General features: G+C 37.3%; 1 protein-coding gene across 2 annotated transcripts in view; it reads left to right on the top strand.

Moving 5' to 3' along the window:
- LOC132151686 (SLIT-ROBO Rho GTPase-activating protein 3-like) overlaps nt 1–12,865 on the top strand; it is an 82,276-nt gene extending 69,411 nt beyond the window's left edge. For both annotated transcript variants that reach the window (XM_059559979.1, XM_059559980.1), the window contains exons 15-22: nt 46–180; nt 934–1,039; nt 1,740–1,967; nt 3,396–3,469; nt 7,139–7,319; nt 8,961–9,110; nt 9,340–9,649; nt 11,328–12,865. In XM_059559979.1, coding sequence (XP_059415962.1) covers nt 46–180; nt 934–1,039; nt 1,740–1,967; nt 3,396–3,469; nt 7,139–7,319; nt 8,961–9,110; nt 9,340–9,649; nt 11,328–11,756 — 1,613 coding nt within the window. In that variant the 3' untranslated portion in view covers nt 11,757–12,865. The remainder of the gene's footprint in view (nt 1–45; nt 181–933; nt 1,040–1,739; nt 1,968–3,395; nt 3,470–7,138; nt 7,320–8,960; nt 9,111–9,339; nt 9,650–11,327) is intronic.
- Nucleotides 12,866–13,560: the final 695 nt, after the last annotated feature.

Raw genomic sequence — 13,560 nt, 5'->3', positions numbered from 1 at the left:
GTATTTTTCTCCTATAATCCCTATTTTTTCCACCATTTATTTCAGGTGAGGACCCACTGGTTGATGATCAGAGCGATCATGACATCAACTCTGTGGCTGGCGTTCTCAAACTGTATTTCAGAGGGCTGGAGAACCCTCTGTTCCCCAAGGAGCGCTTCCTGGATTTGATCTCCACCATCAGTGAGTGTTTCATTCAGTTGCAGGATAGGTCGAAATGTTATTTGTTGTATGTTTCTACTGGTGCTTGGCTTCGTCTTTGCAATTTGACAAAACAGTTTGTCAGTTTCTTATACTGTATTTCACTTTTGGAGCAAAAGAATTTGAAAGTGACGTAACATTCAGCCAAGTATGGTGACCCATACTCAGAATTCGTGCTCTGCATTTAACCCATCCAAAGTGCACACACACACACAGCAGTGAACACACACACACACACACACTGTGAACACACACCCGGAGCAGTGGGCAGCCATTTATGCTGTAGCGCCCGGGGAGCAGTTGGGGGTTCGGTGCCTTGCTCAAGAGTACCTCAGTCGTGGTATTGCCGGCCCGAGATTCGAACCCACAACCAGTCAAATTCTCTAACCTCTAGGCCACGACTTCCCCGACATATTTTCTGGCAAGAGAAAGTAAAAAAATCAAACATAAGTAAACATACAAACGATTGTTTTAGGATTGAGGCTAATGGTTGACTGCCATTCACAAGTTTGGAGTCAGTAAGATTTATATTTAGGTCGCTGAAGGATTACGCAATACTGAAGACTGAATTGTTGTAAAAATGTTTCACAGTATTACTGTTTTACTTGGTGAGACTTCTTTCAAAAACATGAATCAGTCGTACCAACCCCAGACTTTTGAACAGTTGCGTATATTTGAAATGTAAAGCTGTTGGTTTATTTGTTTGAATGCTTGTTTGTCGTTTTCTTGTTTTAGAGCTTGAATCATCAGCGGAAAGAGCCCACCACATCCAGCAGATCATCATCACCCTTCCTCGTACCATCATCATCGTCATGAGATACCTGTTTGCTTTTCTAAATCAGTATGTTTTATATTTCAACAACTTTTTTGTGCCATACTTTAAGTTAGTTGACCTGCAGTTAAATGCACGGATGCTCAAAAGTGGGAGGCTAATTTGTAATTTTACCACACTGCCTTCACAGCATCTCTGTCTTTAGACTGTAAATCTCTTAGTAAATCACCATTTATGTGAATAACAGCCGTTACAAGCAAAGACATTCATTATTTTTACAAAGGGCTTTTCAACAGCCCCTGCCATTATTGTCTTATTTATGACCATGTCTGTCAAGTCAAATGCTTTAGAGGATATTTACGCCAGAAGAAACCGATCAGTCTGTACTGTACTATACCTGTCCTCTTCTCCTGGGTTTTTATTGATGCTTCCTGTTCTCACCCTCCCCCAGGCCGAACAAAGAATTTGATTTCACTTCATGAGTTTTTCCCTCTGACTTCTTTCCCCCTTTCATTTGCTCTCGGTGCTCGCAGCTCTGACTCATATGAACTTCACTTCTGCAGTCAAGAGACTTCCAAATAAGAGATGAGCTGAAAGATAATGCACTGTGCATGAAGATGAATTCTCTGGGACAAAGTTATGAACTAATGTATTGAAATAGACAGCAGGTGTAAGAGAGAACGTTTTTGATAAATTGAGATTCCTGCAGCATTACATCACCTTTAAGAACATAAACTTTTTCTCTATCTCTGTTTCTTCATCCTTCTAGTCTGTCGCAGTACAGTGATGAGAACATGATGGACACATACAACCTTGCCATCTGTTTTGGACCCACTCTGATGCCCATCCCGGATGGTCAGGACCCTGTGGCATGCCAGGCTCATGTTAATGAGGTCATCAAGACCATCATCATCCACCAAGAAGCCATCTTCCCAAGCCTGCGTGAGCTGGACGGTCCCATCTATGAGAAATGCATGACTGGAGGAGAGGAGTACTGGTGAGCTCTAGACCTCAGCTGGAATTTGTTGTTACTAAGGAATGTCATAATTTCTCCATTAGAGCCAGCCTTGGCTTAAACTGTGCTCTCTACTATAAATGGGGAGTTTCGCACGCAGGTCATATAAAGTGTGTCACAATGTCTGGGTTGTGTCCCTGGGTTTCCACTAGATGTCCCCCTTTCTCACGGTGTCTGTCACCTTATCACTTCCTGTTCCCTTATTTGGTCACCTTCCTCCTTGTTAGTAATTGATTGTTCCCCACCTGTCTCCTGTTCCCTCATTATCCTTCTGTGTATTTATACCCGGTCTGTCTGAGTCTGTGTTACGGAGTCCTTGTTTAATGTCCTATAGTTATTCATGTCCGTCGCTTCTTGCCTTGCTTTGCCTTGTCTTCGTGTCTTGTTTATGTTCGATATTCTGGTTTTGACCCTGCCTGGACTGTTTACCCCTTTGGTTTACCCTTTAATTAAATGACTTACCTGCAATTGGTTCTATCTCCGTGCCTCATTGGATCCCTGCCGTGACAAAGTGGAGTACCCGAGGAATACTTTTGTAACCTATTGCTAAAAGCGGTATTTAAACTTCAGTGTCAGTATCCAAAGGAAATACCACATGGATCTTTCTAAAAGATTACCATATTAATATACCAAAGATTACTTCTTATTCCAAAGTATTTGGTGGAAATGGTTTGCTTTGGTTAATATAAGTTATAAATGTGACCACAGTACCATTTTAAAAGTTTGGGGTCAGTAAGATTTTTTTTAAAATTATTATTAGATTCTGATGAATCAAATGAAACTGAACTTTCAGCAGCTGTTTCGCCTGTTTTCATTGTCACGTGATGCATAAGAAATCATTCTAATATGTTGATTTGGTGTTCAAAAACATTATTATCAATGCTGAAAACCATTTTTCTGCTTAATAATGGTGGAAACTATGGTGCTTTTTTAGGATTCTTAGACAAATTGAAGATTCAAAAGAACAGTATTTATTTGAAACAAAAGTAGTGAATGCAAAGTCAAAGTCAGTGCATCCTAGCTAAATAAAAGTATTATTTTCTTAAAAAAAAAAAAAAAACATACTGACTCCAGATTTTGGAATGTACAACAATCAACAATCCTCCTATTGCTATTTTTTTTACCCTGTTCTTACTCTTATGTTATGACTCTTAACCATGGTAAAATCAATGTGTAACACAGTCTCTTGAAGCGTATTGCTTTAAATCCCCATGAAACAAAAATTTGGCTTTTGGATTTTAATCTACAGTGCTTGATGTTTCATGATTCTCTAATATTGATGCTAATTGATTTTTGTTTGCTTGACATTGCAGAACTGTAATTGTCATGTTGTTTCCAATGCTGGCATTATCATGTGCTTTTAAACAACTCTTTCTCTTTGTGTTTGTTTATGTGTGTATGTTCATGCAGTGACAGCCCTCACAGTGAACCAGGCACCACTGATGAAGCTGACAACTGCACCGAACCACACACGAGCGATGATGGTACAGGCATTATTATTATGCATTTATTCAATGGTTTATTTTCCCTTTTATAGCCTCTCATGGAAAGATGCAGTATTGTATTGTAAAAGAGACCACAAATAACCAGAAGCAAAAATCAGCCTTTGAGGTTTTTAGTTTACTCAACCAATAGAAGAACTGTCAGATGTTTATGTTTGCCTTTGGGGTTGAAAGGAATCAAATGACCACATATAACTTCTTACAGAAAAAGAATAATATTTTTTCCTTTTGTATTTTGAAGATACAAAGATGTGCTGATTAGCATTGCTGTGTTGTGCGTGTAGCATTGCTGTGTGTTTCTTGCTTGTGTGTGTGTGTGTGTGTGTGTGTGCACACATGGATGTCAACTGCATAATTTACATCAGATGTCAAAGCTGGCATTGAAACATCTGGGTCATATCAGTTTAATCTAAACAGTTTCCACAAAACAATATTATTATTTAGTAAAATAATCATACCATCCTTAAAGGAAAATGCATATACATGAGAAGAAAAAACGTGTTAGATATTACATGTTTTCAGTGAATGTCAGATTAAGTTTATTGTTCTTACCCCAGTGGCGAGTTGTTTCTTTTTTTTAGCATTTAAAAAATTCTAGTGGGGTTATAAAAAAAAACGTTAAATTATGATATATTCTCTGAAAACGTTTATGGTATATTCTGTGAAATACATAAACACACACACACACACACACACACACTATATTATATATATATATATATTATATAATTATATATAATTAAGTTAAATTGAATTTAGATTTGTAAGGTTTGTATATATTTTTTATATAAACAAATGAAAGAAATGCTTCATATACACCAGGTTGTGTTGTTTGGTGGATGTTATGATGGACATTTCTCAGCCAATCAGAGTGGTGCCCTTTCAACAGTGTGCATCCTTATTGGCTGGTAAGCTATGAGGAGATTAAAAAATATGATTTCAGATTGAAACATGGCAGCTCATATTCATAAACTGTTAAATGAGGTTCACTCCCAGTTCTTAAAAATGTTGTTCTCTCTGCTTTTTTTCACTCCCTTCCTCTCTCCCCCTTCACCCTTTTCATTTCACACATGTAAATGATAGCATTGTCTAGCAACATTTCTGTTTCTATATTAAATGTAGATACAGACGTAAATATCTCTTTCGGCCCAGTTTCAGCAATCTTTGCACTTCATCTCTCTCTTCCAGCCCTTAGTTTTCTCTGCTTAATTTCCTCCTCCTTTGCCTTTTATCACTTTGTTACCTTTCTCTCCCTCTCTCTTGCACGCTCTTTATTCAGGGTGAGTAAACAGGTCTCACGGGGCTTCCTGCGCCCGCTCCCTTCATTTAGTGATTGATGGAGCTGCACTCGCTCACTAACCCCAAACACCAGCCACATCGCTGATAACATCTCGCATACAGCCCCCTGCTTATTCAAGAAGTCAGGGTTTTTTTCAGTTTCACTAAAATGGTTCTGCTTTCATCTAATGGGTTAAGAGTTGGTCTTTTTTAACACTAAAATATATTAGTTTGTTTTTCTATTTAAAGGTGCACTCATTATTTTTCCATGTAAAGGTTTACACATAATGAATACAGGCAGGAGTTTTTACAAATCTTTAAAATGGTAAACATTTAGACCTACTGTATTTTTTTGCCCCATACAATAGAAATCAATGGGAACCTGTTTGGTTGCCAACATTCTACAGAAAATGTTTTGTAGTGCAGAATAAAGAAATACATACAGGTTTAGAAAGATAAGAGGCTGAGTAAATTTGGACTATGAGTGGACTATCCCTTTAATAAGGTCATGTCACAACAACGCCACATATTACATAAAGTATAATTTGGTTTAAAATACTAAGCTGTATTAAGTGTATACTAACCAGAAAACAGTTTGGTAGTATTCCATTCCAAAATAGGCAAAATAATTTTTATCGTTGATGAGATGTTGTTGTTCTTTGTTGAGCCTTAATAAAACATTCAAAGTAATCATGTTTTTAGAGGCAGCTCTTCTTATTAACCTCTTTAAACATGTAACTGGATGAATTGATGAATGGCATGCTGTGTAGTGTGTATGCTGATGTATATGTTAGTGATCCACACTGACATTCTGTTTTGATCTGTCTGGTGCTCTGATCTGGAATCAGCTTCTCTCAGGAGCTCATCAGGCAAAACCTGCTTTATGCATGACTTCAGGACTGTTTGAAGTCACATGCTGTAGCTCCGAAACAGCGCTATTGCAATTTCCCATAACCTTCGGCAAATGCTGAGAAATCACAATCAGATTCTTAACCTTCAATGCAGCCAATCAGGTGCAGTCACAATGGAAAAAATCAAACGACATAAAGAATTGCAAAAGCTGATTTTCTCTTTCTCTCTTTATTTCCGTTTTTCCTCTTTCCTTCCACTTCTGTTCCATGCCTGTATATAATTTCACCCCTGGATGGAGACCCTAATGAAACTGATTGGTTTCTTCTAGTTGACTTGGAGATTTCCTGCCAAGCGCTGATTTGCTCTGTATATCTCCTTAACCCTGAATGACCCCTCTGTCTTTTTGCCCCTGGCAACTGGGTGGCAGATTTAGATAAAGTCCACTTTGCATTTAGCAGCCCATCTGTATTACAAATGTGCCTGTTTCTTTGTGGTCCTGATGGGGTAAAAGATGAGATCATATCCTGATGTGTAAGACCTTAATGTGATGAATGCGAGTCTATATGATATTGAATACAGTATCTATTTGACAACTAAATACACATACAAGCTTTTGCTGTGCACACTGCTTGTTGAACAGTATTTTTTGGTGTTGTTGACTGATCAGTTACATCTGTCCCTAAGAATATATGAACCATGTAAGTACACTTGATCACACTGAATGCAGTGTGTTTCTTCCGTACAGAAGCAAGTGTGAAATATTGCATTGCTGTGATCCGTGTATTTTTTGTTCAAAGACTGTGTTGTTTTGTTTAGTTTAGTTTAGTTTAGTTTAGTTTTATTTTGTTGTGCTTTGTTTTTAGCTTGCTTTTTGTTTGTCTTGCTTTTGTTTGTTTTACTTAGCTTGCTTTTTGTTTTTGTTTGTCTTTTGTTTTGTTTTAATTTAGCTTGCTTTTTGTTTTTGTTCGTGTTGATTTTGTTTTGTTTTAATTTAGCTTGCTTTTTGTTTTGTTTTGTGAATTACAACAATTCATCTATGGACTTTTCAGTATCTTTGACCTGACATGATGACATTTTGCATTGTTGGTTTGTTTTTTTCTTTAGCTTTGGTTTTGTCTCGCTTGATTATGACAATCTATAGACTGCAGTATTTTTTGTGTATAAAATCTAATGGTTTCTGTTTCTGCAGTCCAATTCACCCACTGTGAAATATCATTGCAACAAAATCTTACCTCATTTAACTGTTTATTTAACTAACTAACTATCTAATTAAATTCAGTGTCATGCAACATTTTTGCGTTTACTCTAGACAGACAAATTGCTTGTCGCTGGAAACTTGTCATATCACGCCTGGCCAAGACATGGTGTGACTGTGTGTTTTTGCTGAGAACCAGCTGGGAGCATGACAGATTTTGAGTCTGTTGCAGTGCTTTGAAGCTCTCTGGAAATTTGTTGACATAATTCTCTATTCAAACATGTTAATGAGTGCTACTTTCCCTGGTCTCTCTCTCACACACACAGAGGTGGAGCAGATTGAAGCCATTGCAAAGTTTGATTACATGGGTCGGACTCCTCGTGAGCTGTCCTTCAAAAAAGGCGCATCCCTTTTGCTGTATCATCGTGCATCTGAGGACTGGTGGGAGGGCCGACACAATGGGGTTGACGGCCTCATACCTCACCAGTATATAGTAGTCCAAGACTTGTAAGTATCTAAATTATATAATTTTTCATTTAATTATTTTTATATAGTTCTGGCACAAGTTACAGGACAGTTCAATACATGTTGCCTTGTGAAAGTGTTGCCCTCTGGGTAGTATATGTCTAATCAACCAGGCCATCTGAACTGAGTTCATTCCGTAATAGCTCAAAAGTGAGAATCAAATAGTTCCCTCCATTAACACTTTAGACTTTAATTAAAATTTAAGAGCACTGAGTGGCAGTTAAAGAATGCCCTTATGTCTTTGGCAGGGAACCTCTCTTACTCTATGAGTCAAATTGTGTTTCTGAAGCACCAAGCATTAGTGGTGCCTTAATGTGCTATGCATGGATTTTATGTGAAAGCTCATCGGGGCCAGTGGGACATGACGTTCTTCACTGAGGTTAAAGTGAAAGTAAGCCAATCAAGTGGGCTTTCTGCTCCTCTGTTACTGCTTTATAAGGTCTTGGGATAACATTAAAAAGTGCAGCGTCCTTGAGTTGACCATATTTATATCATCAGCTGTAATAAACCGTCTTACTGCTGTTTCAGTAATTACTAAAATGATAACATGCTCATTATCTCTTTGTATGGTCTAACTGGTGTCAGTTTGATGAATGATATTATTAAAAGGGTCAGTCCAAGCCCTATTCCTAATATTGCAAGATTTGACAGCAGCAAATAAGGAAAATTGAGTTTGCTTAAATGAAAAGAGACTACAGGTCGCTGGTTCCTCTGCAGGTGGGCAGAATTACCAAAATCTTGTATCACAATAGTTATTTGTTTTGTAAATTCCATTATTATTTTTTAATAATCCAGTGATTTATCTGCTTTAAAAATGGTACCTAAAGTTTGAGATTATGTGGGTTGCAAACTGCTTGTTTCAATAGGAGCAAATTTCTGCATCCATGTTCAAACATGTAGTGGAAAGCTGTAGCAAAAGGATAAAAGCTGTTAGAGAGTATTAGCTTCCTGTTAATGGCAGTGGTTCTGAAATTAAGGTCCAACAAGCACGTATTTCAGTCCATTTATGTGTTTAAAAGGCACTCATTGCATAAGGAAACATTTAGGCGGTAGACTTTTTCAGAGACTTTTTTCCCCTTGAATGTGACATTCAGCAGCTTCAGATTACCAAACACCTTCTGCTGTCGTCTCCCATGAGAACTGTAAAAGCAGCCCGAGAACATGCTGTGAAACTGTGATCAGTGGATGTTTGCTTGCTCAGGGCTCTGGGAATGAGACGTGAAGTGAGAATAATGCAGGGGCTGCTTGGACTGAAAAATAAGAGACTAGAGGTTTCTTTCATTTGCTAGCTTTATGTACATTGATTTTTTGATGTGTGTGACACTTGAGCTGTTTTTTTATTTTGTTTTTATTTGGCAAGGACACATGAAATTAATCAAAAGTGACTGTAAAGAGACTTCAACAGTGTTACAAAAAAAATATCTGTTTTAAATAAATGCTGTTCTCGTCAACTTTTTATTCATCAAAGTATCCTGAAAAAAAAAATGTAGCATGTTACTGAGCACCAGATTAGCATATTAGAGTAATTACTGAAGATGACTGAAATCATGTGATTCTGAAGACTGAAGTAGTGGCTGCTACAGATCTTACAGAGTAACTGGAAAGACTTATCTGTCTCTTTAGGGATGATGCGTTCTCTGATAGTCTGAGTCAGAAGGCTGACAGCGAGGCCAGCAGTGGACCTTTACTGGACGATAAAGCCTCATCCAAAAATGATCTGCAGTCCCCGTGTGAACCTTCGCCTGATTACAACTTTGGTGGTGTCATGGGCCGGTCAGTGGCTGATTATTCAGGATTCTGCTTGTATTTATTTCACATATTTTTGTCCTAAGGAAAAATATTGATCTGAATTACAGTGTTTAATCTTGTCCTGTTTCTTCTTGCAGCTTATTTACTTACTCTTGTTCGGCTTGTTTGTGACATGAATATTTAACGAAACATTTTTTACTCTTATTTACAGTCTGCTTTGAGTTTTTTGCCATCTCATTGTGTATTTATGCAGTGTTAGGTTGCGTTCGGACGGGTCTGCCGTTCCTCGGCGCCGTAATGGCACTGACCCTCATAGTCCTCCCCGAGACACACCGCCGCGGGCCGCTGCCTGTCCCAGCAGTCCTCACAAGGTGGCGGTCAGTAGGAGCCACATAGAGAGTCCTGAGAAGAGGCGTTTGGGAACCTTTGGCAGTGCAGGCAGCATTAACTACCCTGAGAGAAAGGTCTATCCTGAGGGTCACCCGCTCAAGCCTGTGCAAGGAGCAACAAGACACAGCAGCCTAGGAGACCACAAGTCCTTGGAGACTGAGGCTTTAGCAGAGGTGGGTGGGTGTGTTTATGTGTGTGCATGTTTTTATATTCTCATTAAATTTCACTCTGTTGTGTATATACATATATATATATATATATATATATATATATATATATATATATTTATATACATATACACACTGGAGATCAAATATTTGAATTAATATTTGTTTTTGTTTTTGAAAGTTGTCTCTTATGCTCACCAGGCTGTATTTATTTAACCAAAAATATTATGAAATATCATTATAATTTAAAAGAAACTGGCAAGATTTAGTCCAGAAGAAACAAAGAGCTGGCACTAAAGCAGATATCAGCATGAACGGGACAAGCTGGCACTGATCCATCTGATTCATTTGTGCACGGATGAATAATGAAGTCTGTGACACATAGAACAGTTAATGATCTTTTGTAATATCCCCTTTGTGTCTATACTCACCTAAAGAAAAGAAAATGGCTTATGTGAATAAAGACATCAACATGAAGGCTTGATTGAAATTGTTGGACAGAAATGTTTTGTATATTGATAATGCATTATAAGCACAGACTGCATGATCTGATTAACATAAACGCTTGATGTGCAGTTTGGGAAATGTGTTTAAATGTGTTTGGGGCAGGTGGAGTGGTGTCTTTGTGAGCCCTTTATCTTCTGAACATTACATTTTTATGGCTTGCTCAGCTCCAAGACGGAGGATAGTCTTGAAAGGGAACGGGAAAGCAGTGAGTTTATAGTCGTCATTATCAGGATGGCAGCAACAATGTGAATCAAACATAATCTGCCCCCATGATATATTAGTTGGCTTCGGAAGAAAGTAAGATGAATTTCCAGGAAAGATGAAAGATTTCTAAGGCCATATACCTCTGTAAATACATTCTGTGCAGATACCGGCAAACTGAAGTTATTGATCATTTCTCGCGTCATCGGATTTAAACAAATCTTGCTTGACTTTGCTATATTAGAAATACTTAACAAGTTAAGACAAATGAAGTACTGGGAGCTATTTTCAACAGCATGACTAAAAACTGTATTTTTTTTTTTATGAATATATGAAAATCTTTGTGAAATTTATCCCATCAAAATAAGACAAAAATGACTCAACTCAGTTAATATTTTGTAAAAAAAAAAAATGTTTTAATTAAAACATACTGTTGTCAAAAACGCAAACTAGATTCTGAGTAAAATTCATGAACATTTAAATATTTTCTCGTCAACAATGTTTTCATTAAAATGGCTGAAAAAGAAATGAATAACAAAATATTGACTGAATTTAAATATTCACTTTATTCAAAAATGGCATTAATAAGCTAGTTTATATCTAAAATGCAGGTCTAATTTCAAATTATTATTTGAATTTATTTTATTTTTAACAATTTAACTATTTTATATCAAATTGTTATTTTTTTGTTGGCTAAGATTCAATACTATCTTAGACTGAAATGAAAAATATCAAAAGTTATTATATATTATTATAAAAAATATACTGTTGACAAAAAAGTAAACTAGGCTATGAATGCTGGAAAATTTGGTTTAATATTAAATGTTATTTTTATTGAGTACCATTCAATGCCATTATAGAATAAAATGAAAATGCCATTTATATGATTTTAAAGAATCTTCATTAAATGTAAAAATCTGTGACTGAAACAAACAAACAAAACTGTGTAAAAAGTAAACTATATTTTTTGTTACAGGATATTGAGAAGACAATGAACACGGCACTTCATGAGCTCCGTGAATTGGAACGCCAGAACACAGCCAAACAGGCTCCGGATGTTGTTCTGGATACTTTAGAACCGCTCAAGAACCCTGTTAGCTCAGAGCCAGCAAGTCCCTTACACACCATCATGATCCGAGATCCGGATGCGGCCCTGAGACGCAGCAGCAGCTCCACCTCTGAGATGATGACCACCTTTAAACCGGCGATGTCTGCCAGATTTGCCGGAGCCCAGCTCAGACCTCCACCTATGAGACCCATGCGACCCCCGCCCACGCAGCACCGCTCCAGCAGCTCCAGCTCCTCTGGGGTGGGAAGCCCCGCCGTGACCCCCACAGAGAAGATGTTTCCGAGCAATGCTGCAGCTTCCTCTGCCAACTCCGGCGAGAACCCTGGGACCATGTAGCAGCAGACCCCTGGTGCGCTGTAGCTACCTGCTCTGGTGCTCATACCAGGAAGGAAGTTCAGAAGTGCTTCTCATTTCTTTTTTAATTGATTTTTTGAGCCTTTAAGAGTTGTTGAAATGCATCGGAGCTGTGGCATAGTAGTCTGACCTGTCGAACCTGGTTGTGGATGATGTGAGTTGAGTCTGGCTCAGGTGATTTCCCCATTCCATTCTTCCCATCATTTCCGACCCTCTCTGTAAAAAAAAATTAAAATGACAAAAAACTCTAAAAGGAAAAAAGACAATTCAAGGGTAAATTTCATACTATGATAAAAAGAAAGTTGAAAAAATATGATTAATTCCTCTTTTTATTATTATTACTATTATTATTAATTTTTTACCTCAGAATTAATATTAAGTTTTCCTTTTTGGCCACATTTTTATTTAGAGCAAGATAAAACTAATTTCTCTCTACACTGGTTGGCCAGAAGAGTTCTGTTATTCAATGAATAAACTCTCATTGGAGGACTGTTCTAAAATAAGTGATAACTCCTGCCCTCCAGAACTGGACTGTACATAATAATAGAACCAAGCGGTCACTCGAAGACTGTATAACACGGCCAGCTACCTTTGAGCTGTTGTAAATAGAGATATATTGTACTTGAACTTGTAATGCCTTTCGTTTGTAGAATAAGCGATATACATCTAAGTAACAACATAGCCAAGCGGTAAACATATATGAGATGCAGAAAACCAATATACCAACTAATTTTAAGAAATCTGTGGTAAAATGTAGTTTTAGTTGTATATACATTTTGGGTAGATTCTTTTTTTTATGTGTCAATCTTGTACAGCCGAGGACAGAACAAGCAGGGAGCATAGAACAGCTTTTATCAAAAACATTTACAACCAAGAAGCAAACAAAGAATGAATCAATTATAGTCTGGTTTTAAGGCATTCCAATGAGCTCCATGTTATTGCAAGCATCCATAATTTACATATTTCAAATAGTCCTGCCTTGGACATGTATCCCATATATACTCTGTCAACTGATTATATGAATATAAACGCTTGCTAAAATAACCAGATAACACACAGGCAACCCAAGTAAAATGGTGAATTGCACCAAACGTACCATAATTTTCTGATTTTCTAATCGAAATATTCAATAGCCTACACGATTTTATATATATATATATATATATATATATATATATACAAAAAAAATCCTAAAATTAAGAATTTTCTTCTTCAAGCAACATTTATGCCTCTAGAACCCCTCCAAGAGAAACTCCACTGCCCCCAATCTGTCATATCATCTCCGGTTCATCTTCAGTGTTACCCCTCCTCCCTGAGCTGTGCTCGAAGAGGGAATACCAGCCGTGTACACACATTTGCCCGACTGACCTAGATATCCACTTAAACACACTGATCCCAAAGCTTTAATTTAATCTTCTTCACTGATTTTCCTTTTGCAGTTTGGTTTAGGATACGCCACTTCATGCAGTCAAATCAGAATGACAGTATGTGAAAGCTTGTCTAGGGAAAAAAAAATTAATGACATTAAAAACGGTTCTCCCAAGAAAACAGTACTGTTACTACGCACAATTTTTAATCTAGTAATATTTCTAGATTTTTGTTTGATGTCATGCTTGAGCTGTTGCATCATCCGTCTGCATTAGTCTTATATTTCCTGTTGGTGCCATACTGATTTACTCTTGCATTTGGAGCATACAAAAAAAAAAATGTAAATCTCTTTTGAGACTCCATGTACTGTATTGTTGCTGCCATCTTGAATTACTTTTAACAGATGATTTTGGCAATG

Source organism: Carassius carassius, chromosome 10, assembly GCF_963082965.1.
Source record: "Carassius carassius chromosome 10, fCarCar2.1, whole genome shotgun sequence".
Classification (NCBI taxonomy): Eukaryota; Metazoa; Chordata; class Actinopteri; order Cypriniformes; family Cyprinidae; genus Carassius; species Carassius carassius.
This window is presented reverse-complemented; position numbering and strand designations above follow the sequence as displayed.